This window comes from Dromiciops gliroides, chromosome 4 (assembly GCF_019393635.1).
Source record: "Dromiciops gliroides isolate mDroGli1 chromosome 4, mDroGli1.pri, whole genome shotgun sequence".
NCBI lineage: Eukaryota > Metazoa > Chordata > Mammalia > Microbiotheria > Microbiotheriidae > Dromiciops > Dromiciops gliroides.
The window spans coordinates 257,449,022-257,476,659 of record NC_057864.1 but is presented as its reverse complement, the minus strand read 5'-3'; the positions used below and the strand labels follow the sequence as shown (position 1 = coordinate 257,476,659).

Below are 27,638 nucleotides of genomic sequence, written 5' to 3'. Positions count from 1 at the left end.
TCTAGGCCTGGTACTTTATCCACTGTGCCACTTAGTTGCCTCTAGCAAGTAAAATCTTCACCCTGAACTTCAGTTTCTTCGTCTGTAAAAAAATGAGCCCTCTTTAGCACTAATATTCTGTTTCTTCAAAGGATTTGCATATTTCTTTAAGGGCCAAGTTATTTCAAATGACTTTGTAAAATGTCATTACAATGGGAATGGGGTAGTATATGCAAAGAAGCATCTACTTTCTACTCTTTATTATTTTAATAACACACACTAGTTTTTCTCAATTTGCCAAGATACACTTGCTAGGTGTTCTGAGAATTGTATGAAACTTATATTTATGATCCCACCAGCAGCTCTAAGAATCCAAGTTCTTGAAGAAGGCACCCTGTTTCTTCATGGCAAAAAATAATACTGTACCATGAGCAAAAAGTTTGAAAACTACTGACATACACAGAGAATTGAACACAGGAAGTTTCTGTTCCCAAGAGTCATAACTCTATCAATTAGAAATCTGTGAGGTGGCCTTTGGTCCTCAATATAGCACTTTGTCCAAGGATGTCTCTTTGCATTATAGCAATATGTATCATGCCCCCTTACTAGTTTTTATATCACGATGTACTTTTTAATTAATTAATTAATTTTTTGCAGGGCAATGAGGGTTAAGTGACTTGCCAGGGTCACACAGCTAGTAAGTGTCAAGTGTCTGAGGCCAGATTTGAACTCAGGTCCTCCTGAATCCAGGGCCTGTGCTTTATCCATTTCGACACCTAGCTGCCCGCCCCTCCCCCACTAGTTTTTAAACCGGAAGGGGTAGGACAGCTAGGTAGCCCAGTGGATAGAGCACTAGCCTTGAAGTTGGAAGTACTTGAGTTCAAATCTCACCTCAGATACTTACTAGCTGTGTGACCCTGGGCAAGTCAATTAGCCCCAATTACCTCAAACATCTGGGGCCATCTCTGGTTGTCCTGTCCTGATATATATCTTGTCACTGGACCCAGATGGCTCTGGAGCACAGAGTGAGGTTGGTGACCTTGCACAGCCCTCCCTCACTTAAATCCAATTCATTATGTCATGTCATCACCCTGATATGATGGCCTCCTTCAGAACAAAGGACAAACAACAACAAACTAGGAGGAGTGATGGGATAGGTATTGTGTCTTAAACCAAATTTTTGTATCTTACCAAGTAATGTACAAAAGTGCTGTGCTGAGTAACAATTACTTAATTTTGATATTTGTGCTTGAATTATTAGTGACTAAATAGTTATTTTTCTCTAGGTTGAGACAGTCTAACTTGCTTCTAGTTGTATCTACCCCTTAAGCATTTCCTTTAAGACTGCAGTGTTGGGGCAGCTAGGTGGCACAGTGGATAGAGCACCGGCCCTGGAGTCAGGAGTACCTGAGTTCAAATCCGGCCTCAGACACTTAACACTTACTAGCTGTGTGACCCTGGGCAAGTCACTTAACCCCAATTGCCTCGCTAAAAAAAAACCCCAAAACCACTGCAGTATCATTGAATCTCAGAGTCAAAAAGAATCTCAGCAGAGGTGTGCTGCGGCCAACCCTCCAGAGCCTGATTGTGACATTTTCAGCATAAGCAATTATACTCCAGAAATCAACAAATACTACAAAGCAGGGCTTGACTTACTGTTTTGTTGATCATCTAGATTTAATAAAGTGATGGAGAAATGTTAGTAATACGAATTAAACTTAACAGTTTGTCTTGTATATTTTTCCCCCCTTGGAGAACAACACACTCCTGAATCTCATGATCATTATTAATCCAATTCACACCAAAAAGGAATCCCTACTTCAACATATCAATTAAGTGGATATCTTGCCTCTTCTTGAAGACCTTTAAAGAGGGGAAATGATCACTACCAGTGGCTAAAAAGGGGCCTCCAAGAGATCAAAGAGGATCAAAGTGGATCTGTTTGATCCTTGAAAATCCTCAAAGGATTTTCCTAGCTTGATATCTCAGACTTATAAGCAGTTGTGATACTATCATTTATATACAAAGTATACAAAAATGTGAGATAATAATACATTTATCTTTATTTTTAAGAAGAAGCAGGATGGTTTAGTGAATTGGGGAGTCAAAGGTTCTAGATTCAAATTCTGACTCTTCCACTTACTAATTATGTGACCTTTGGCAAGTCACTTAAGCACTCTTCACCTTCAGTTTTCTTATCTGTAAAATGGGGTTTATAGTGGCACCTACCTCATAGGGTTTATTATGAGGATCAAATGAGATAGTAGATGTACAGTGCTTACCAAGGCCTTAAAGAACTCTATCATTGCTAGCTATTATTGTTATTATTACTACTTATAACTTTTTAAAATCCTGGTCTGACTTGAAAGATCAACAGGTTCTGGTCTATTACATCTCTATGTATGTCTACAGAGAGGATGTCCTGGAAACACATGCCACGAAGAAAAAGCTTCAGTCTAACTGGACTTCTCCTTACTCACGTTTCCTAAAATTACAATGTACTTTCTCCCATGCCCATCCCTTTGCACATGTTGTTCCCCACCCGAGACCTCTTCATTAATTGAATTCCTATCCATCCTTTAAAGTCCAACTCACATGCTACTCCCATGAAGCCTTTCTTGATTCCCTATAAGGCTAATAATTTTTTTTTCTTTTAAGGGTAATAACTTTATCTCCCAGATCCCCATGGAGCATTTTGTTTTGAAACTTTTCCATGTATATTGATCATGCAATATTGTGTTATTTTATAGTTACTGGTGTATGGCAGAGAGTGCCATCTATAAACTTTGTATCTCCCCTATCACCTAGCTCAATGCTCTGAGGACAGTAGATACTTTATAAATGTCTACTGAATCAAGCCTAGCCCATTTTCGCCTCTGTGATAAGCATGAGGTAGCAACTGACAAATTAATAATTGTTCAAATAAACGTAAGAGCAAGATTAAGTCCAATTTAAATACATTTAGTCTGCATAAGAGGTAAGAATGACTAGATTAAAGATGCCTCTAGCATTTACATTAGTGGTTCTTAAAGTATGATTCCCAGACCACTGGGAGTCCTTTCAGAGAATCTAAGCGGTTCAAATTATTTTCATAATAATTATTTGCCTATTAAAACACACCTCCCTTTTCCAACTACATATCTGTGTGAGGCTGGATTATCTTCATATACTTCAACCAAAATAACATATCACAATAGAAGGAACATAGAAGTATTTATGAGAATCCAGCTGTCTATTACTAAGCTAGATGTTAGAGTGGCAAAAATGTGTAAATAAAAATATGGCAAGTACTGGCAAAACATATTTTGCCAATCTCTTTAATAATGCCACCCTTTCTACTATTTTTTTTGGAAAATATGATTACTTGTGATAATATGTAATAGATTTCTTATTTTAAAATGAATTGATAAATATTTTAAAATTTTATTGGTTTAAAATTTTAATACAGAAAATATTAATTAATGCACTCCACATAAACAAAGGTTCTTTGGAGCCCTCAATGATTTGGGGGGGGGCAGGGCAATGAGGGTTAAGTGACTTGCCCAAGGTCACACAGCTAGTAAGTGTCAGGTGTCTGAGGCCACATTTGAACTCAGGTCCTCCTGAATCCAGGGCCAGTGCTTTATCCACTGCGCCGCCTAGCTGTCCCCCTCAATGATTTTTAAGTTTAAAGGGATCCTAAGACTAAAATGTTTGAGAACCACTGACTTTGATAGATTGAGGATAAGACTAGGCCTAAGCCAGAGAATAATACACTCTACAAAGACACAATCCCTACCCATGACAAGATCCAGATATCTGGGACCATCTAGATATCTGAGTAAGACCAACACGACCACAATCAGAAACATTTAAGATGATATGGAAAAGAATATCAGGCTGAAAAGCAACATACCAACTAAAAATATCAAAGACAAATAAAGATGTCTAAAAATTCAGCCTGATCTCATTTGAGGACTCCAGTAGCACCAATATATTAAAAAAAAAATTTTTTTTGCAGGGCAGTGAGGGTCAAGTGACTTGCCCAGGATCACACAGCTAGTTAAGTGACAAGTATCTGAGGCTGGATTTGAACTCAGGTTCTCTTGAATACAAGGCTAGTGCTTTATCCACTGTGCCACCTAGCTGCTCCCTGCACCCATATTTTAAAACAAAAGGTGGGGCAGCTAGGTGGCGCAGTGGATAGAGCACCAGCCCTGGAGTCAGGAGGACCTGAGTTCAAATCCAGCCTCAGACACTTAACAAGTACTAGCTGTGTGACCCTGGGCAAGTCACTTAACCCCAATTGCCTCACTTAAAAAAACCAAGGGATTTACTATCCTGAAATGGAATTTTCTGTCTAACATCACCCAGTGAAAAAGGAATAAAGAACTCCATCACATATATTGAAAAATGCTGAGCTGGAGAGACCCACACAGCTTCCACAAGCCTCTAGGACACCAGAATCTGTGTCCATTCTCAATTCCTCTCTCTACCCCTGTTTTTCATTTGGAAAAAGGGAAAATAATAATTGCTTTTTGTAGTGTACTTCTCAAACACAATTTCACAAGAACTTCGACAATAACCTTCTAAGATAGGTACCAGTAGTATTCAAGAAACTGAGACTTAGATTAAACGAGTTGCCCAATCTGACATAGCTGGGACATATGAGGAATGAGATTTGAATTCATGCCTTCTAGTATAACAATTCTATCCACTACTTCTGCATTTTCTAATACCTGTTAAGTACTTCCCTTGGGTTTGTTGGGGTTCAAATGATAGAATGTATGTAACATTTAATGCAATATGTAAATGTTAGTTATTATTTTTAACTATATCAGAGCCTGGATGTCAAGCTAGGGACTTCAAATCCAAATTTAGGCCTCTTCTCACCTACATGAATGCCTGTGTGAGTGGGGTTCTGCATAAGTCTGTGTGTGTCAGACTGAAGAAACATCTTGACAGACTCTTGTTAATAAATCTTTGAAAGCTGGAATGCCCTGTGTGTTGCAGATTTGTCCTAAAATGCTCTCTTCACTCTCACCTCTTTTTTTTTTTAGCAGCTCTGACATTTGGGGAGCTGTTGATCTGATACATCCCCACCTTGTCTCAGTACCAACTTTGATCTCACTTCTTTGCCAGAAGGTATAGGCTCTTCACTGAATGCTAACCCCCTCCAACCATAATGCCTAGATAACCCCACTTATACTCATTAGAGTTTGTATTTGATGATAAGGTGACTATAGGATTTACAGCTGGAAGGGACCTATTTCTGAGCAGTGCACTTAGTCCAAGCTGCCATATTTGGTTTCAACACCTTAAGGGAATTAAGTACGGGCAGTGGGAAGACAATGGAGAAAGGACAAAGGAACTGAGTCTTCCTTCTAGCTAGCTAGCTACTTTGAAACCTTTCTAGGAACAGTACACTCCCTATATCCATGACTGTTCATCATTTTTGTGGCTCAGGAACATTTGCTTATCAAGTAACCCTAAATATAACAGAACCATGTTATCTAATTTTAGAAAACAGTTCCTAGAAGGTAGGGATTTTATCTATTTTATTGTAAATACCTTTCCCCATCTACAAATACCACTGCTTTTCTGTAAATTTAGAATCATGATAACAAGAGCTGAAAGAGATCATCTACTTCACCTCCCTCATTTTACAGATGAGAGAGTCGAGGCACAGAAAGAGGAAAGGATTTGTCCAGTCACAAGTGTAGTAAGCAGTAGAACCAGGGTTTCTAGCCCAGATCTAAAATCCAAAGTCCAATACTCTTACCACTACTCTACACTGTCTTTTTCCTGATAAGAAAACAAAGCTAAAAATACACAAAGGACCAAATTCCTTCATTGTAAAATTTCTGGAAATTGTATTTCATTTATATATAAACTATTTAACCAGCTTTCCACTCACTTCCTATGATAGTATGGCATACAACTGATTCATCATGCAACATGGTGTAGTGGGTAGAGTGGTATACTTGAAAGGAAAACCTGGGTTTCATTCCTGCCTCAGACACTAGCTAGCTATGTGACCCCAGTCAAATCAAACACTTCTGGGCACACAAAAAGCATTTTGACTTGAGACAACTTCTCTTGGCCTCGGTTTCCTCCTCCACAAAATGAGAAGGTTGAGGGGGGCAGGTAGGTGGAGCAGTGGATAAAGCACCAGTCCTGGATTCAGGAGGACCTCAGTTCAAATCCAGCCTCAGACACTTGAAACTTACTAGCTGTGTGACCCTGGGCAAGTCACTTAACCCTCACTGCCCCACAAAAATAAATAAATGAATGAATGAATGAATAAATAAACGAATGAATGAACAAACAAATAAACAAATAAAATGAGAGGGTTAAATATGATGGCCCCTAAGGTCCCTTCCTATAATCTTATAAGTGGCAGCCTGGTGTAATAATTGAACCTGGGTTTAAGTCATGAGATATTAGAGCTGGGAAAAGTACTTTGCCTTTCTAATCCTTAGTTTCCTCATATGCAAAAGGAGGATGATGATGTTTGCCCTACAGACCTCACAAGGTTTTGTAAGGAAATGCTCTGCAAACTTTAAAGTGTAATATAAATTCAAGTTACTATTTTTAGTGGGGTTATCAGTCAATCTATAAACTGTAATCAAAACAGTATACAGAGGGGCAGCTAGGTGGCGCAGCAGATAGAGCAAGGGCTCTGGAGTCAGGAGTACCTGAGTTCAAATCCGACACTTAACACTTAATAGCTGTGTGACCCTGGGCAAGTCACTTAACCCCAATTGCCTCACCAAAAAAAACCCAAAACAGTATACAGGGGCAGCTAGGTGGCGAAATGGATAGAGCACCGACCCTGGAGTCAGGAGGACCTGAGTTCAAATCCGACACTTAACACTTAATAGCTGTGTGACCTTAGGCAAGTCACTTAACCTCAACTGCCTCACTAAAAAACAAAAAACAGTATACAGATAACACATATTGAAATTTTAGCTAAGGAAATGAAGTCGGAAATTTCTAGTCGGAAATTTAACATTAAAAATACACAAGGCCATCTTAAGATTTTTTTTTTAATTCCCCATTCCCCGGTATGAGACAAACTATTGGAGTGTGAAACCTTGTAGTACCTCTTTGGAAGTAGAAATCTGGGCACAAACCTCTGTATAAACTTTGGTATTGTAGTACCATAATTCATTTTACAGTATATTATCCATGCTTCTTCCAAAAAAACACCCCACTGTTTACATCTAGCAAGCTAGAAAATCAGCTTGAATAATGCATGGTGAATACACTACATACCAATGTCAGAATAATGCTGAACTTATATCCTCTTTAGCTTAATGCCCTAATACTAAGGATTGTTATTTCAAAAGTCTAGAAGTCTTCTATTCCAGCATATAAGGAAAAAGCTGTTATTAAACCTAAATGCATGCTGCTGTGAAGACCCCTTCAAAGAACTTGCTTAGAATAGGTCTCTGGGACCTCTCCTAACAGAAGCTCCTAACCTAATAGAAAATTATGCCAATAACCTCAGAGGATCAAAGATTTTTACTTCTGAAAGGGACAGCTAGTCCAACCCCCTCATTTTACAGATAAGGAAGTGAAAGTCCCCAAGCCATTCAATGACTTGCCCAAGGTCACACAGCTAATAAGGGGGAAGCCAGGATTTACAGTCAGGTCTCCTGATTCCAAATCCATTAAACTTTCCATGGTACCATACACTGTCTCTCCTCTGTCTATTCTAACCCAGGATACTCTTAAGATGCTACTTATGGGGATGTGGTAGGTGGACTGTATGATTTCCTTTTTTTCTTCATTTCTTTTCCATTCAAAAGTATGGTGTTGTCATACTAAAAATCACACAAGGGCTTGCTCCAGCAGCACATATACTAAAATTGGAATGATAAAGAGAAGATTAGCATGGCCCCTGTCCAAGGAGAACTCAAATTTGTGAAAAGTTCCCATTTTTTTTTAAGTTAAAAGAAAAAAAAGAAAATTACACAGGTCTACTATCTATTGGTATTCAACTGAAATCTTCCTTTAGATCCTAGCTTCTTTAACTGTGGGTCAAGACCCCACATGGGGTTGAGTAACTGAATGTGGGAGTCTCAAAAATTTGGCAACAGTACCCAGGGCAACATAAACATTTCTTGGTCAGAAAGGGGTCAAGAGTGGAAAAAGTTTAAGTAGCCCTGCTTTGGATAGAATTTAAATTGTTAAAAGAGCTATATTATATTTAACTTCTCATATAGCCTGACAGAACCACTTATAATTGGTTAATACTTAATAGTGACTCAAGATAGATTGTCCACATCACCAACCTGGCTTATATCTCTAGTGACAACCTTTCTTGATTCGAGCTGGACATATTCAGCTACCAATATGGTTATAACCCTATCTACAATTAAAGAAGGGGAAAGTGGCCAGTTGGGAAAAGAACAAGAGGCCTTGGTAAGATTTATTTTTTCCTATCTGGTGATCTCAGAAAATTTCATATATTTTCTCTGGTTTAACTAATGCTCAGTGACACAAAGCAGAGACTTGATTCCTCAGTAGGAGTTTTGAAAACCAGATGACTGCATCTTATTCCCAAGCCACAGCTATTCTGCTTTTTTTTGGGGGGGGGGAAGCCTGCTAATAAAAATCCTCACACATCTTGATCATAAAACAAATATTGAGAAAATGTTGGGTTTTTCTAAAATAGCAGATACAAAAGAAATCAATGCAATAAGCTTATACTACGAAATCAATACCGTATCTCTAGCACTCCATCTCCTCTCTATCACTCTCTCACCCCCTTCTCATCCATCCTCACCAGCCCTCAAAAGATGCATGATTTTGCTATAAGATGCCATTATTGATGAATGATGAATACCAGCCTCTGAATTAGTCTATTCAAGGGAGTTTATTCAAAGAATATGAAAAGCACCGGAGGGAAAAGATAGAGGAAATATAGAAAGGGATATGAGGAGAGCCGTCTTTTCATTTATAGGATTGTCTCTAACTTTATATCTTTCCCTGAATGAGTGATGCAGTAGTAATAACAGGTCTTTGGATGATAAATTTTGATTTTCTTAAAGGTGTGGGGGGGGGCGGGGTAGCAGGCGATGAGGAAAAGAGAGAAGGATGAGGAGCTCGGTTGCTTTGCCACCATCTAAGGCATAGAGATTTGAATCCATTGACCACTGCATCTTCCCTCTGGAGGAAAGAGCTTAGGAGGGCGGAGCATTTCCCTCCCCATCAGGTTCTCAGACTTTTTCCACTACTCCGCTATCTTAAGCTTTATCCACCCCCAGCCTCCTACTGTCCGTATTTTAGGTTGGGCTTCCTAATTCACTTCCGGTGACAAACTCCTCCCCTTGCCTCCAGAAATAATGTACCAATTTCTCCCCAATTTTTTTTTTCCTAAAGGGAGCCGTAGGTTGCAGCCTTCGAGCTGCACTGAGACTAAGGTTCTCTCTCCCCTCACCCACCAACCCAGCCAGCTGTGCACAGCTGGGGCGGGGAAAGGGAGCGTGTAAGGTGAAGGAGGAAGAGGGAAAGGGAAAGGAAGGGGGGGAGGTATTATGATCTCCACCCCACCCCCATCATTCCCACTGCTGCAGATAGAGGGGGGCAAGTATCCAACGACCCCCCCATCCCTCCCCTCCCACTCTCGCAGTGGACAACCCCCAACCCAATTTCCCTCAGTCTAGGATGACTTCGGGGAACCACGTCTCCCCGGTCACCATCCTCTCGCCTAGCTCCCCTCCTCCTACCCGCCCCCCCCCCCCCGGGAAAGGCCTCGTTTGTCTGCAGGGATCCAGCAGCTGCTGCGGAGGCCGCGCTCTGCACAACTGCAGGGGTTTGGGGGGTGGCCAGGGGCAGGGCGGCGGCGACAGCTGTAGCAGCTGTGGCAAGTAGGGGGGCGTGGAGGAGAAAGCGAACGCGGGGCAGACAAGCGGGTCCCCAGCTGTTCCAGCTGCTGCTTCCTCCACCGCTGGCCCGTGCAATATTTTTTCTCCTGCCTCCCTTTTCTTCCCCCCCCCCATCTTTCTCACCGCTACCTGAACCCTCCCTGGGGGCGCGCACACACTCCCTAGCAGCAGGTCTCAGGCCTGTAAGGGGGAGCGGGGAGGAGCTGGGGTGGGGGGGCAGGGGGAGGCCTGCGAGTTTCTAACCTTGTTCTTATAAACAAACCCACATGTGCAGCTGCCGCTGCTGCAACTCACCCCACAATCCCGGATACAAGTCCTGCCCCTTTAAGAGAGAGAGGGAAAAAAAAACAACCTTCTCCAGCCCGCCTCCCACCCCTCCCTTCCCCTCCCTTTGACAGGGACCTTTGTCTCCCTCCCGTCGGCCCCGCCCCTCCTTCTTCTCCACCTCCTCCTCCTCCTTCCTAACCTCCTCCTCCTCCACCTTCCAATTCTCCTCCTTCTCCCTCCCCCCCCCCCGCCTCCTCCCTTCTGTCACACTCCCTCCTACTCTTCCCCTCTGCCGTCTCAGAGAGGCGGGGGGAGGCGGTAGGAGCGGCCCAATAACAAGAGAGAATGAGGCCGGGGCTGCGGCGTCGGCTGCGTGAGCCAATGAGAGGATACCTTAGTGAGGGGCCCCACGGAGCGCGTGTCTAGCGGGAGAGGGGAAAGGACCGAGAAAAACTGAGACTTAACGAGAGGAGGGGGAGATGGAGGCCGCCGATGCTGCGGCTGCAGCCGCGTCCCCCGCCTCAGCCGTTCCCGTGGACATGCCGGCGGCTAACGGGGACATGGGTGGGCCCCGGCATGGTCTGGGCCTAGGCCTGGTGCCCGAGCGGCTCCAGAAACGCGAGCAGGAGCGGCTGCTGGAGGTGGAGCGGCGGAAGCAGGAGCGGCAGAACCAGACGGTGGCGGAGGAGAAGAGCGACTTCTTCGCGGCCGCCTTTGCCCGTGAGCGGGAGGCCGTGGAGCGGCTGCTGGGTTGCGCGGAGCAGGAGGCGCCGGGCCCAGGCACGGACCCCGCCCAGCTGGACGAGGCGGCCTCGCGGCTGCAGGCTCTACAAAAGCTGCTCAACGACGCCGTGCGCTATCTGGCGCCCTACGACGTGCGGCTCGGCCAGGAGACGCTGGCGCGGTTGCAGGGGGCCTTGGCCGAGCGGCGCCAGGAGCTGCAGCCCAAGAAGCGCTTTGCCTTCAAGTCCCGCCGGAAGGACGCCGCCGCCCCGGACCCCCGCCCCGCGGCCGAGGTTCAGCCGCAGCCGCCGCCCGTGGCTCCGCCGCCGGGCGGGCTCCACGTCCCCTCCGGCTCCGGCTTCTCCAACCGGGAGTCGCAGACCCTGCAGATGCAGGCCGAGGAGCTGTACCAGCGCGACATCCTCCTGACCGGGCTGACCGACTGCACCATCCGGCTGTACGGCAACCCCAACACGCTGCGGCTGACCCAGGCCCGCGGCTGCACCGTGCTCTGCGGGCCCGTCTCCACCTCCGTGTTCCTGGACGACTGCGTCGGCTGCGTCCTGGCCGTGGCCTGTCAGCAGCTCCGCACGCACCGCACCCGGGACACCCGCATCTTCCTGCAGGTGACCAGCCGGGCCATCGTGGAGGACTGCAGCGGCGTCCAGTTCGCCCCGTACTCGTGGAGCTACCCGGGCATCGACCGGGACTTCGAGGGCTCCGGGCTGGACCGAAGCAAAAACAACTGGCAGATCGTCGACGACTTCAATTGGTTGGCCCGAGGCGTGGCCTCCCCGAACTGGAGTATTCTTCCTGAAGAGGAGAGGACCCTCCAGGGGGATTGATCGTGGCTCTGACTCCTAGCTTTCCAGCTGATTGACGCCACAAGACGCCTGTTCCTAACACTTGCACTTTACTACCGTTTTCAGTGTCTTAATACCGGTTCTCTCGTGGATTCTCTGCCGGAATTTCCTTTGTAAATAGCTCACGTTTAAACAATGCCGTGTCTCTGGTGTTGGGTAATTTAAGAATTAAGCCACCTTATTTTTTTCTAGCTCTTTATTAATGGCTAAATAATTCGAGTTGGCTGTGTTGGGATGAATAAAAATGATAAAGGTCATGAGTCGTTTTTTTTAGAGTAGTTTGAGTGCTATGTGGAAAACCACCAATTGCAAATTAGCATTAAAAAGCAGCGAAATTACTTCAAGACCCAGCAGGTTGCTCTTGGTTTATTTTGTAGGCCTACTCAGTTTCCTGTACTGTACTACTTAATGGGTACTACATGTACCCCTCTTACGCATTTATATTGCCTTTTGGCTTCAGAATATAGTTGTAGAATATAACCCTGCCCCCGATTTTACTTTTCTCCAGAGTTCTAGCATAGAGCTAGTCTAACACAGAACTTTCCAGTGATTGGTTAAGAATTTGGAAGAATATCCTTTATCAACTAGGGTGCATGCACCAGAAAACAGTTCTTTCGTGACGGTAAATTGCTACACCTTTTTAGGCTCCTGTTAACTCTTAAAAGAAGAAGAGGATTGAGGCAAATACCAGATAAATCTGAAAGTTTTTTCTGGTCTCAGTTTTCCTTTTGTTTTTTTGTTTTTAGAGGATAACTGGCCTCCACAAGTTATTAAATGTACAGACATGCTGTTGTGAAATTTTATAGGAGAAACGTTCAGTCTTAGATTTAAAATAAATTTTCATAAGACCTGTATTTTAGTTATATTTTGTAATTATAGATTTTTAAAAAGTCACTTTAATTATCCTTCAAAATTTGGTTAAGTCGGTTATAATTCTTGCAAGTCATGTTAACCACAATCCTGTCAAGTTTCTGTAGGATCTTAAAAAGTAATGTTAATAGAAAATGAGGGACTTGTTTTTATGAAGTAAATGATCACTATTGAAAATCTCAGCACTGTCACCCATTGAGTGCCCCCTAGGTGTAGACTGCTGTACTAGTATTTGGGGGAATTAAAATGAAATTTTTTAAAAAGTTAACATTTATATACTCTGGGCGTAACACTTCTGTTTGCCTCAGTTTCCTTTTCTGTGAAATGGGGATAATAATAGCACTTACATCCCAGGGCTGTTAAATCATTTTTGTTAAAGTGCTTAGCACAGTGCCTTGCACCCAGTAAATACTATATAAATATTAGCTATTAGTATTATAATTATTACATAAAACTGTAAGATTTACATATATTTAATCCACAATAAACCCTATTGGGTAAGGTTTGTGTCCCTTTTTTACTGAGGAAGAAAAATAGACGAAGGAATGTTTTTTTTCTTTTAAATTTTTAAATTTTTATTGATATTGTTTATTTAAACAAATTCATTTCCAAATGTTTTCCTGTCTTTCCCAAAGAGTCATCTCTTGTAATGAAGCAAAGAAAGGTAGTTCAATAATATTCAGCAATATATCATGGAAGTCTGAGAGAATATTCAATATCTTATGCCCATTCTTCTATCTATGAAAAAAAAGGTGACGTTTGCAATTTCTTTCTGGGAATTGAGCATGATAATAATTACATATTCATTTATATGATCATTATGTATAGTTTTCCTGGTTCTTAGAAAGGTTTCAAAGTGTCATGGGGAAAATGGGGTAGGGGGTTTGGGGAGGGATAGGGGTAGAGGTTTGGGGTCCTTAGGAATTCCTCTTTAAAGAATTACACCCGCTTGCACACAAAAGCAATTAGAATAAGATGGTAGTTTATTTCGGGACTGAAGAAGGGAAAGGGAAGGGAAGGGAAACCATGAAAGAAATCCTTAGACTTTTCATGGGGAGAAGGGCATGGCACAGAAAGAGTACCTCTGATATAACAATGTCCTTGAGCAGGAGACAGGCAGGTACTTTTATAGAGGACTGATGCGGGTGACCATCTGACTGGAAAGTTCCCTTAGTGAGGGAGGACCATCCCCCACTGGTGGTGGCTGGGGGAATTGGGTGAGGGGTGGCTATGGATCTCTCAAGCCATCTCTCCTCTGAACACAAAGGAAGCAGCCACACCCAAATTTATCTCCCCTGGGTTGAGGGAGACTAGTATGAAGGATGGAGGTCCCGAAGCTAGCTCCGTCCTATCTGGTTCCACTTATCTCTTTAGGTGTGTCTGTCCTTTGGTTTAGTTTCTCAAGGAGAAAGTTATTTGATGTGCCCCAGAGAACTTCTGGGGTGCTATGGGGCCATAACAAAAGGATGAAGTTCATTCTTTTCATTTTCCAATGAACCAGTTTTCATTGATTCGGTATACAGTGTTCTTTCTACAATAAGCAAGAGACACTTCCTGTTCAAAAGAAAGAAATTTAAGCCTGCAAAGAACCTTAGTTACCATCTAATCCAACCATCCCCCACCAAGAGAAAAGTGATTCCCAGAAAAGTAAAAAACTTGCCCAACATAAAACAGGGACTAGGAGAAGTGGGATTTGGGAAAAAAAAAATTTTTAATTAAAAAAAAAAGTGGGAGCAGCTAGATGGCGGAGTGGTTAAAGCGCTGGTCCTGGATTCAGGAGTACCTGAATTCAAATCTGGCCTCAGACACTTGACACTTACTAGCTGTGTGACCTTGGGCAAGTCACTTAACCCCCATTGCCCTGCAAAAAAAAAAAAAGTGGGATTTGAATTTGTGTTTTCTAATGTATAATACGGTGTTCTTCCTCTTGTTCTCGGAATCCCCAACTTTATTGGGCAGAAACCATGAAAATAAGAATACATGATAACTTCAGTTAAACAAATGGGGTTCTGAAGACAAGTGTTAATTGAAATACAGTACCTTGTGTATAATATTTGATTCTTGATAATTACAGATAGCCTTATTATACAGGTTTAGAGATTAGATGACAACCCAGTCACAAAATTATCAAGTATTAGCTGGAAAGAGGTAGTGGAACCCGGATCTTCCTCACCACAAAACCACTATGCCACTAACAAAGTCCTTACACTCTAGCTGCTTACATTCTCTTGTTGGATGTAATAAGCAAACATAAGTAGCAAACATCAAACCATAAGTAAACATCATTTGAGGAGACTCTGAGAGCACTAATAAATAGGAATCAGAAAAGGCTTCTAGTAGGAGGGATCACTTAAGATGTCTTGAAGGAAGCTAAGGGTTCTAAAAGGCCCAAAAAGGTAAAGAAGGAAATATGTGCTAGGTATGGGACCAGGGTACAAGGAGACAGATTGAAATGCTGAGTTCAAATGAATAATGTGAGATGATCTGGAAAGACAATCTTGGAGCCAGATGGTGAAGAGCTATCACCCCTGACTTCCATATCCCTCAACTCCCAAATCCAATCAGATGCCAAGTCTTGTCAATTCTAATTCCACAATACCCCTCAACTCTACTTCCCTGTTGCCTCTCCTATAGCCACCACCCGAAGTTAGATCCTCATTAGCATTCTTTTTAATATTGTAAATAGCCTCATTGATCTTCCCAGCTTTCAGTCTATCCCAGTGTAATTCATCTTCCATACAGATAACCAAAGCACTAAGCTTGACCTATAAATTCCATAGATAAGGCATTTAAAGGACTGGGCTTTGCCCAGACTGTCTCCCAACCTTTGAATACATCCCCTCTTCACCTCAGCTTCCTTCAAGGCTCTACTCAGGTGCTACCTCTTACAGGAAACCTATCTTGTCTGTGCTCTCAGATTATCTCGTATTTTTCTATGAATGAATGAAAAAGGATTCATTAAGCATTTACTAGGCGTTAAGAACTGAGGATACGGGGCAGCTAGGTGGCGCAGTGGATAGAGCACCGGCCCTGGAGTCAGGAGTACCTGAGTTCAAATCTGGCCTCAGACACTTAATACTTACTAGCTGTGTGACCCTGGGCAAGTCACTTAACCCCAATTGCCTCACTGAAAAAAAAAGAAAGAAAGAAAAAAAAAAGAACTGAGGATACGAAAGTAATATGGTACCTGCTTTCAAGAGTTTACATTGTAATTGGGAAAGACCACATGTAAAAGAGTTCTGAAGAAAGGCCTATAAGGCCCCTACATGTTAACCAGGCAGATAGTAAAACTCAAGGATCCTAAAGTTGTACTACTACAGTCAGATGATAGTTCATAAAGGCCTGATAGAATTAGGCAGATGGTAAGATTTGTAGGACTATGAGACACAGTGGGAGTGCAGAGTGTAAGGCTTTGTCATCTTCCTTCTTACTCAAGGGATTAGAGTTGATTTCTATAACATTCAAATAGTGTGAGCTGTGGTATCTAAGAGACAATAGGGTGGGGCAGCTAGGTGGTGCAGTGGATAGAGCACTGGCCCTGGATTCAGGAGAACCTGAGTTCAAACCTGGCCTCAGACATTTGAAACTTACTGGCTGTGTGACCCTGGGCAAGTCACTTAACCCTCACTGCCCTGCAAAAAAACCCCAAAAACAAGAGACAATAGGGTGTAATGGATGTGAAGGGCTAGCTTTGGAGTAAGAAAGACTTAGATTTACGTCTCTCCCTTGACACATACTATGAGACTGTGGGCCAAACTCTGAACCTCTCAGTGCCCCCAAGCAATGTTCTAAGACTACAATTTACAAACCAGTTGCTGATAGGGGTTTCCATACCATTCTGGAATGATCCACATCCTACAGCCCCAACTACCAAATGATCTGTCTAACATTCTATCCTTTGGTATAAGTAAATTTCTTGAGGTCAGGGACTTAATTTTTTTTAATTTTAATTAAAAAAATTTTTTAAATTTTAAAAACTCTGTATTCCCAACACTTAGCACATAGCCTTGCACATAGTAGGTACTTAAATTGAGTGAATATCCTTTCTACTTAAGCCAGTATAGCAGCACCACTCAACTGTTCCACCAAGAAAATAATTAGCTCTTAGCTTCCTCTCTCTAAACATGACCTTATTTGTCACCTTTCCCTCATATTGATGCCTCCTCCTCATTTTAACTTCTGGTTCCAAACCATAGGAGCTCTGTAAATTGTCATCCAACGGTACATTGAACTTCATAGTCTGACATTTCAGTGACCTCAGAATTCCATGTCACCTTGAATTTCTTCCATGGCCATTTTTCTAATCCCTAAGGTGGGTCTACTGTATCTACAAATCCTAACCATGAACTCCTACCCTTTCCCACCTCTGTGCCTGGGATCATAACATTTGCAGCTCTACCTATTGAAAATCAATCCATTTTTTGGTTCTTTTATAGAGTAGAAAATCTGTTTCTTTTTTGGGGGGTGGGGCAGTAGGGGTTAAGTGACTTGCCCAGGGTCACACAGCTAGTAAGATCTGTGTTTTTTTTTAATTCTGAACTTAACAAAAATCAAATTAAATTAGCATTTCCATATACATACTAGAACAGAAAAAGGGTATTACGCATGAAACTGGGAATCTATGAAGTACAGCTTCCTTTTATTTTGAAATATATCATATATTCAACATGTAACTTTCAAAACTGTGCAACTTGTCTCTGCTTCTGGCCTTCAATTATCTTCTGTGCATTTTAAATATGTTTCAGTGACTCTCTCTTTTTTTGTTGTTGCACTATCCCTAGCCCCTCTCTTTTGTCCCCATTCCCCATTGCAAAAAAAGAAAAAAAGAAATGAAAGAAAAAAGGAAAACAAAACTAATAACAAATATGCATTTTTCTTGTTATTGTTTAGTCCTTTCTGAATCTTCATGACCCCATTTGGGGTTTTTGTGGCAAAGATGTTGGAGTGGTTTGACATTTCCTTCTCCAGCTCATTTTATACATGGGGAAACTGAAGCAAACAAGGTAAAGTGACTTGCCCAAGGTCACACGTCTAGTTGGAGTCTGAGGCTAGATTTGTACTCAGGTCTTCCTGATTCTAGGCCAAGCACTCTATCCATTGTGCCACCTAGCTGCCCTAATAAATTTGCATAGACGAACCAAACAATTTCTCATACTGGCCATGTCCAAAAATGTATGATTCATGTTGCATCTTGAGAATGTTTCTCAGGAGGTGTATGGCGGGCTTTATCATCAGCCCTCTGGAATTCTGGTTAAACAAACTCTTAAAGGCTCACCTCAGGTACCTCCTCCATGAAGCCTTCATTGATTAGCGCTAACACAGCAAGAAGTATCATTTTTCCTGAATTCTGATAGCACTCTTCTCCTGTGCATTTACTGGGTTCTGATTCACATGATAGTTATTTTTGCACATCTTCTTTGTTAGACTGTACAATCAAAAGTAGGAACTACATCATATTTATCTTTGTTTCTCTCTCAGGTAAAACAATGTCCTTTCTTTAGACAAACTCCTCTATCTGTCCTCATCATCCTGCTACCCTCTTACCTTCAAGAATCATGCTCTGGGGCAGCTAGGTGGCACAGTGGATAGAGCACCGGCCCTGGAATCAGGAGTACCTGAGTTCAAATCCGACCTCAGACACTTAACACTTACTAGCTGTGTGACCCTGGGCAAGTCGCTTAACCCCAATTGCCTCACTAAAAAAAAAAAAAAAGAATTATGCTCTATTTCTTTTGCATCTTCTATTTCTTTCTGCCATTGGCTCTGCCCCATCTGCCTACAAAGGTACTTAGGGCACAGTCTTCTAATAATTGTCTTATTCCCTTTACTGAGAAGGTTTTTTTCTCCCTTCTAATAGGTACAATTTACTTTTTAAAAGTTTGCATTTAATATGGTAGTGCAAATGCTGCCTTGTTTTCTATGTACCATTTTACTTCTATATTTAAATTTTAATTACAATCTTAAATCGTATTTTATTTTTTCAACAAGTAAAAATCTGCCTCTCTCCCCTACTTCTCCAACTAGAAAAGCAAGAAAAACCCATTTTAAATTAAATTTTATTCTATTTTCAGATCTGCATTCTCTCCTCACCTTCCCCTCTCCAATTGAAAAAGCAAGAAAAACCAAAACCCCCATTACAAGTATGTATAGTTAAGCAAAACAAATTCCTGAATTGGCCATGTCCAATATATATATACGTATATATATATATATATATATATATATATATATATATATATATATATATATACACGTATATATATATATATACACGTATATATATACGTATATACACACACATACACATATATATACACAAAACACATATTTATATGTGTATCTATATCTCTTTATCTCTCTCTCTATATATATCACTATCACTCTATGTCTCTCTCTCTCTCTATCTCCATGTACCTCTCTATTAAAAAGTTAGTGTCATGTTTCATCCTGAGAAATCATGGTTGGTCATTGTGTTGATCAGAATTCCTAAGTCTTTAAAATTGTTTGTCTTTACGATATTGTTATTATGGTATAAATTGTTATTCTGGTTCTGTTCACTTTACTCTGTATTAGTTCACACAAATCTTCTCAGTTAAACCATTCCCAGGGGCAGCTAGGTGGCGCAGTGGATAGAGCACTGGCCCTGGATTCAGGAGGACCTGAGTTCAAATCTGGCCTCAGACACTTGACACTTACTAGCTGTGTGACCCTGGGCAAGTCACTTAACCCCAATTGCCTCACTAAAAAAACAAAACAAAAACCCATTCCCTTCATTTTTTTCAACACAATAGTATTCCATCACACACATATACCTTAACTTGTGCAGCTATTCCCCAATTGATGAGCACTCCTTCAATTTCTAACTCTTTGCCAACACAAAAAGAGCTGCTATAAATATTTTTGTATGTATGAGTCCTTTCCCACTTTCTCTAATCTTTTTGAGAGCATAGACTTAGTAGTGGCACAGTTTAATAGCTTCAGGGGCATAGTTCCAAATTGCTTTCCGGAATGGCCAGTCCAGTTCACATCTCTACCAGTATTGCATTAATGTACTTGTTATCCCATAGCCCCTCCAGCATTTGTCAGCACATAAATCAAGCAAAACAAATGTCCAAATAAGCTATGTCCAAAAAATATATATTTTTTTTCAATCTGTATTCTTCACCTCTTTATCAGGAGATGGGTAGTTTGTTTCCTCAAAAGTCCCCTGGAATCATGATAACTCCTTTCATTAGCCAGGGCTCATATGTTTTTCAAAGTTGTTTCAAAGTTGTCATGATATACTTTGTTCTCTTGATTCTGCTTATTTCACTCTCAGTTCACACAAGTCTTCTCAGGTTTCTCTGAAAGCACTCCCTTCAAAATTTTTTTCTTAATAGTATTTTTTCCAGTTACATGTAAAGATAGTTTTCAACATTCTTTTTTTTTTTTTTTTGGTGAGGCAATTGGGGTTAAGTGACTTGCCCAGGGTCACACAACTAGTAAGTATCAAGTGTCTGAGGCCAGACTTGAACTCAGGTCCTCCTGACTCAAGGGCTGGTACTCTATCCATTGCACCACCTAGCTTCCCCATCAACATTCATTTTTATAAGATTTTGAGTTCCAAATTTTTCTTTCTCCCCCCCACCTTCCCTCCCCCTTCCCCAAGACAAAGCAATCTGATTTAGGTTCTATATGTACAATTACATTAAACATATTTCCACATTAGTCATGTTGTAAAAGAAAAATCAGAACAAAAGGTAAAAACCTCAAGAAAGAAAGAAAATTTTAAAAATTGAAAATAGTGTGGTTCAATCTACATTCAGATTCCACAGTTCTTTGGGGGCATGTGGAGAGTATCTTCCATTATGAATCCTTTGGAATTGTTTTGGATCATTGAATTGCTGAGAAGAGCTAAATCTATCACAGCTTATCATCACACAATATTGCTCTTATTGTGTTCTCCTGCTTCTGCTCACTTCACTCAGCATCAATCCATTTAAGTCTTTCCAGGTTTTTCTGAAATCTGCCTGCTCATCATTTCTTATAGCACAATATTCCATTACATTCACAGCACATAGTAGGTGCTTAATCAATGTTTATTGAATTGAATTCTCCAATCTCTCTGCAGCATCTCTACTATGATTTAAAAAAAATTTTTTTTTTTGGAATTTTTTTTTTTTGGTGAGGCAATTGGGGTTAAGTGACTTGCCCAAGGTCACACAGCTAGTGTCAAGTGTCTGAGGCTAGATTTGAACTCAGGTCCTCCTGAATCCAGGGCCAGTGCTCTATCCATTGCACCACCTAGCTGCCCCTCTACTATGATTAACATGAAATCTTCTCTTGCTTTGCCTTCCCTCCCTGACCCTCACCTAGCCCTGTCCTCTGCCTTCCCCTTCATTCCCCCCTTCCCTTTTCCCTTCTTCTTCCCTTTCCCCTTCCTTTTCTCCTTTTCCTTCCCTTCCTTCCCCTTTTCCCTCCTTTCCCCTTCCCTTTCCTTCTTCTTTCCACCTGAGAGATAAGAGGTAGAACTTCAGAATTATTTTAATTTTATTTTCTTTAATTAATAGGGATTTGGAGCACTTTCATACTACTGTTGATTGGATTTCTTCCTTTAAAAATTGTCCTGCGTGACCCTGGGCAAGTCACTTAACCCCAATTGCTTCACCAAAAAAAAAAAATTGTCAAGGGCAGCTAGGTGGTACAGTGGATAAAGCACCTGCCCTGGATTCAGGAGGACCTAAGTTCAAATCCAGCCTCAGATACTTGACACTTACTGGCTGTGTGACCCTGGGCAAGTCACTTAACCCTCATTGCCCCCACCAAAACAAAAAAACCCTGTCTATTCATATTCTTTGACTATTTTTGGGAAGTGGCTATCATTCTTTTTTTTTCTATCATTCTTATATATTTAAATCAGTGCCTCATATATCTTGGAGATCAGACTTTTATCAGAGAAACTTTCTGCAAATGTTTTCCCAATTAAATGTTTCCACTATAATCAGAGCTGCATTGGTTTTATTTGTCTAAAAGCTCTTCAATTTCATGTTATTAGAAACATCCATTTTATTTTTTATCACTCTCTCTAATCCTTGTCTGTCCATAAACTCTTTTTTTATCCATAGTTTCAAAAATCATTTCCTTCTTTGCTCTTCTAATTTATTTATTGTTACAGGGTTAGGACTAATAAAGTTTAACCTGGCCAGCTGACAGGGGTCTTCTCCTTGAGACACATCTTGAAGCAAGAGAGATAAGCACATTAGGTGTTGCTGCTGCCTGAGTCTCCTGAGGGGGACAGAGATGGGAGCTGCCTCTCGACCAACTTTCCCCAGCCACCACCAATGGGGGACGGTCCTCCCTTGGGTGAAAACCTCCAATAAAGGAACTTTCCACAGTCAGATGATCACTGCATAGGACTGCCATCTGTAAAAGTATTTGCCTGTCTCCTGCTCGAGGAGATAGGTATCTCAGAGAACCATGCCTCTGTGCCATGCCTTCTCCTCATGAGAAGTCCAAAGACTTCTCTCTTGGTTTCCTTTCCCTAGCACCTAAATAAAATATTATTTTATTCTAATTGGATTTGTGTGCAAGAGGGCATAATTCTTTAAAGAGAAATTCCTAAGAACCTCTACCCTAACCCCCCCACCAATTTCCCCCATAACATTTATGAAATGACCTTTTATATCTAGGTCATGTATCCATTTGAATCTTATTGTAGTATATGATATGAGATCTTAGTCTAAACCTAATTTCTGCCTGTTTTTCAATTTTCTCAGCAATTTTTGTCAAACACTATGTTCATTTACTTCTATATGTTGTGTACCTAATCCAATCTACTGATAAGTTTTTCTATTTTTTAGCCAGTACCAAATAGTCTTGATGATTACTGCTTTGGGGAACTGGTACTGCTACGCCCTCTTTCCTCCCACTCTTTTTATTATTTCCCTTAAGAATCTTGACGTTTTTTGTTCCTTCAGATCAATCTTGTTATTTTATTTTATTTTTAGCTATTACCTCTTGGATCAAGTATAAGGTGCTCTGTTTTGTATTAAGTCTCTTAATAACATAGACCCTTCCTAACTTTCTAGTCTTACATTTGACTGTCCTCATTCGTTTACTTGCTGGCATATAGCATGTCCATTGCCCATCTGCCTTCATTTGTACTATAGCTATCTCCCATGCCTGAGATTCTCAGTCCCCTCACTTCTGACTCTTAGAATCTCCAGTCTCCTTCAAGACTGAGCTCAAGTGCAGTGGATAAAGTACGGGCTCTGGATCCGACCTCAGACACTTGACACTTACTAGCTGTGTGACCCTGGGCAAGTCACTTAACCCTCATTGACCCACAAAAAAACCAAAAACACAAAAACAAAAGACTGAGCTCAAATACCACCTTCTACAAAGGACCTTTCCCTGCTCTCTGAGATTAACTTTCATTTAATTCGTATATGTCTTAATTATTTACATGTTGTCTCTCCCATTATAATGTAAGCTTCTTGAGGTCTGGGAACGTGTTTTTGCTTTTATTTGTATCCCACTGCTTAGCCTAGTGTCTGGTACATAGTTGGTGCTTGTTGATTAGACATAATAAAAAAAAGACATAATAGATAAAATAATGATATTCATAATGAAAGCAGGAATACAGACCAGATGGATGGGGAAAATGACCCTCCCTCATTTTCTTACTTTTTGCTCTGACTCAAATTCATTTTCATGCCAAGCCAGAGGGAAATCTTGGAATCGTCTAAGCCACAATCAGATAGTTGTTCAGTAAAAGAACTATGATTTTAGCTCCCCACAAAAGTATTAAAAGAAAAGAGATAATCTTAGCCTGGTGGCATTCAGATTTCAATTGGCTGGCAGTGGTGGCCTTTAACTATAACTAAATAGCAGTCCTACCAGGGATAGGCTTCCTAGTCATTATAAGAGTTTAAACTGGAGCTGAGGTTGCTGGCAGGAAGCCCTAACTGGATAAAGCCCGGGAGACAATAGCCAGGAGCAATGTCTAACATCAAGCACGAGAATGTGACACACCCAAGGGAGAGCAGAAAAGCCTCAGAGAATGAGAGAGAAGGCATTAGAGATATGACACCTAGTGGGAAACAGCAGAGGCACAACAGTTCAAGAGAGAGAGCCGTGTAATGAAATCACCAGAAGAATGAACCTACTCCGAGAGGTTAAATAACTTGCCTGGGTTGATATGCAATGCATTGGCTGGCTAGATCTTTGGGAGTTACTCTGACAATGCACATCTGAGACATGTAGCAGTCCTACAAAGCTATCTTTACCTCCTGGGGATAATAAGTGATGGGTTATTGAAAAATATTTTAGGATGTTATTGTGTCCTTATGAGTGTTTTTTAAACTCTTCATTTGTGGTAGAGAAAATAAATAGCTGTCTTATCCAGCATCCATTGTCTAATTGTCTAACGGATACTCCTGAGAAGGTCGGTCTTTCTTTTTTTTTTTTTTTTTTTTTTGCGGGGCAATTGGGGTTAAGTGACTTGCCCAGAGTCACACAGCTAGTAAGTGTTAAGTGTCTGAGGCCGGATTTGAACTCAGGTACTCCTGAATCCAGGGCTGGTGCTCTATCCACTGCGCCATCTAGCTGCCCCGAGAAGGTCTTTCTTAATCCCTTATGGGGAGACCAGAGACTTTATTTTGAATATTTTGCAATGAACCAGAGTGTGACAAAAAAGCTGAATCCCCTTTCTTTGGGGTCAGGCTCCCCCAAAATTGAATCTAATCTATTTCAGCCTAGAGCCAGAGCCCCTTTTCTGGGAATGGAGCCCCTTGGGCTAAGGACAATAATAGGTAAGAATTCAATAGGCAAAAGGGAGAGGAAGGGCATTCCCAATATGGGCAACAGTGTGAGCAGAGACACTGAGTCAGGAAAGTGGTGGCTTTGGAGAGAGCATGTACAGGGGAAGGAACACCACAACCAGAGGACTTAGGTTCAGATCCTATTTCTGTAATTCACTACCTATGTGACCTTGGGAAAATCACTTAACCTCTCTCTGGGCCTTAGTTTCCTCACCTGTAAAATGCAGGATTTGCAGCTAGATGCCTTCTTAGGTCACTTACAACTCTAAATCGATGATCATTGCTCCAAGATGATACTTTCTCGCTTAGGGAGCTTGGGAAGTAATTTTTTACATTATGAAAAATGGATACGCACATGGAGTGTGTATGTGTGCATTTTCTTCTTTCCTTTCTGTTATAAGCTAAAGTAAACTCTAGACTTGGGAAAATAGCCACACTTCTGTTTAAACCATCAGTACTGGCCACTAGAGGGCACCAATAGGATTAGTAGTAGTCCTCTCTGCCCATTCCTTCCTTGTGGTATAGGATACCATCTCTGCCCAGTCTCTCTCCTCAGAAAAGGTCCCCCAGACTGTGCCTGTGACTAATTTGTTGGCTGCATTTGGCTTTTTTTGTTTTGTTACTTCATGAGATTTGATTTTCCATCCTGATGCTCCTACAGCATCCACAATGAGACCCTGATGAGGCTCTAAAGAGGAAGATGAAGGCGCCCATGGCTGCTCCTCATCTGCTGCTGGTAGGGCTTTTTCTAATTGGATCAGTCTGATTAAAGGGATTAGGATGACCTCTCTGGCAGATCCTACTTTAATAATCTGCAACACTGAGAATGTTTCTCCTTTGCTCAAACGGGGAGTTCCAGAGACAGCAGTGGATGCTACTTGCTTTTGATGAACTGTGAATTTCATGCCCCTATTCCTGAGCTCACCGGAGCCCTAGGATAAGGGAGTAGACATGGCCAGACCTGAGAAGGGCTCCCTGCAGACTGGGCCATCCGCCGAGCCCCAAACGCCTTGAATTCTTGTCTCTAAAGCTCACCAAGTTTAAGAGCCCAGAGCCCACTTGGGCTTCAGCCAGTAAAAATGGCACTAATGAAAGTCAAATTCGACCAGAAGAAGAGGGTCAAATTAGCCCAGGGGCTCTGGCTTATGAACTGGCTTTCGGTGCTGACTGGAATCATCCTCTTCAGCCTGGGAATATTTCTCAAGGTTGAGCTCAAGAAGAGAAGTGAGGTAATGAACAATTCAGAGAGCCATTTTGTCCCCAACTCCCTGATCGGAGTAGGAGTGCTAGCTTGCATCTTCAATGCTCTTGGGGGCAAGATCTGTTATGATGCTCTAGACCCCGCAAAATACGCCAAATGGAAGCCATGGTTGAAGCCCTACCTGATTGTCTGTGTTCTGTTCAACGTCCTCCTCTTCTTGGTTTCTCTCTTTTGCTTCCTGATGAGGGGCTCCCTGGAGAGTACCCTGGCCAATGGGCTCAAGAATGGCATGAAGTACTATAGGGACACAGACACCCCAGGTCGGTGCTTCATGAAGAAGACTATTGACATGTTGCAGATTGAGTTCAGGTGCTGTGGAAACAATGGCTTCCGGGACTGGTTTGAGGTCCAGTGGATCAGCAACCGATACCTGGACTTTGCCTCCAAAGAAGTTAAAGAGTGAGTAGTGGCATGGGGTTTCTTGGTGTGTGTGTGTGTGTGTGTGTGTGTGTGTGTGTGTGTGTACATGCATGCCCATGTAGATGAGAAAGGAAAGCAGCCAGGGTGCCCCTATGTATAACTGGGGTGGAAGTCCTTTGGGAGGAAAACCTACTAAGTGTCTGAGTCAGCTTCATCAGATTGGGAGGGAAACTTTCATTTCCAGATCAGATTTCCTGAGAAATTATTTGCCTTCCCAACTCATTCATCCATAGCTATCAGACCAGATGGATTTGCACCTGGATGCTTTATCTAGAAATTCCATCCTGCCAGAACTCTAGTATTTTCTTTTCTATTTTCCTGTCATTCCTTGTTTTCTAAGATTCTGCCACAGAACATCCCATCCCAAGGAAACCCTTTGTTTTTAAATCACAGAAACAAAATAAGACCTTAAGTGTTTCTATGTTGTTTTTGACAAAAAAAGGAAGGAAGGAGGTGAACTTTGCTTTACATATAGGTCTTCCTCACAAGAAAAGTGCTTTCCAACTTTTAAGTGCTATATAAATATAAGTATATGCTTGCACAGTGACCGGCACTTAGTAGGTGCTTAATAATTGTTTATTGACATAAATACAAAATCATGGATTATTAACTTTATGTTTTCTAACTAATGGGTAACAATTATAATAATACTACTTTTTGTTTGGTTTAGCACAATGCCTGGCACCTAGTAGGCACTTAGTAAATGTCGATCTATGATTTCACCAGTGGAACTCCTAGAGAGGAAATTCTTTTCACTAACGCAGGTCATCAACTTGGCAGTAATTTATGATTCTAGAGAGTTGCCTGGTGGCATTCAGAGGTTCATCAACTTGCCCAGAGTCACATCAACAATATGAATTGGAGGCAGGATTTGAGCCTAGGTCTTCCTGACTCTATGACTGGTCCATTTTACCACATTGCTTTTCTGATACAGTAATCATAGTAAACCAAAATGCCCTCTGTCAAGTGTCTTCCTGTCCTTTTTCTGAACAAATGCCCACTGTCTACCCATACCTTCAGTAGCTATGTTCAAATTAATATCAAAAGAAAGCCATTCAAAACCAATCTGGTGAATAGGATGAATGGCACATCCAGGGAAATTCCAGCTTAAGTCTCCACTGATTTTTTTGTATGGCTCATAAGCTAACTGAAGATCATTTCCAAAGAAGAGATTCAGAGGGAAGACCCTGGCTGGAATGGACATGAAAGGAAAAGAGACAAAACTCCCTCTCTTGCACTTATAGTTGACATTATAGGAGCAGACACTGAGCAAATATGTTCTTCAAGTGATAACACCGAGTTACCCACCTGCTGGTCCCTCTTTCATCAAGTGACCAGGTTGGCTTAGGGCTCATGGTGTAGTGGGGCAACCTTACAGACGTTCCAGTGTTATATGAGGAGCTAATAAGTCGTTCGCACTGGAGAGAGTTAGGCAGAGCCACACAGAGGCATTGTCCCATTGGAGATGTCTGGGTCCTAGCAGCAAGACTTGCTCCTGCCCACCGTCACATTTCCATGTTACCCAAAACAATTTCTGAGACCCCGTTACTGTATTTTCACCCTGGGCCCAGATAACTTC

At 41.7% G+C, this 27,638-nt stretch overlaps 3 protein-coding genes and 1 pseudogene across 3 annotated transcripts in view; 3 read left to right on the top strand and 1 right to left on the bottom strand.

Annotated features, from left to right (window-relative positions):
- Positions 1-10,167, bottom strand: part of BICRAL (BICRA like chromatin remodeling complex associated protein) — a 112,276-nt gene extending 102,109 nt beyond the window's left edge. The window contains exon 1 of the mRNA XM_043962658.1: positions 10,149-10,167. The gene's annotated coding sequence lies outside the window, so the exon portion shown is untranslated. The remainder of the gene's footprint in view (positions 1-10,148) is intronic.
- Positions 7,807-7,907, top strand: LOC122726984 (annotated as a pseudogene).
- A 228-nt stretch (positions 10,168-10,395) lies between the features above and the next one.
- TBCC (tubulin folding cofactor C) lies at positions 10,396-13,349 on the top strand. Its single transcript, XM_043963872.1, has one exon. It carries the CDS (start codon positions 10,601-10,603, stop codon positions 11,687-11,689), a length of 1,089 nt encoding a protein of 362 aa, XP_043819807.1. The 5' UTR covers positions 10,396-10,600; the 3' UTR covers positions 11,690-13,349.
- Positions 13,350-24,990: 11,641 nt separating this feature from the next.
- Positions 24,991-27,638, top strand: part of PRPH2 (peripherin 2) — a 33,353-nt gene continuing 30,705 nt past the window's right edge. Inside the window, exon 1 of the mRNA XM_044005483.1 lies at positions 24,991-26,038. Within this exon, the coding sequence (XP_043861418.1) occupies positions 25,458-26,038 (581 nt within the window). The 5' untranslated portion in view covers positions 24,991-25,457. The remainder of the gene's footprint in view (positions 26,039-27,638) is intronic.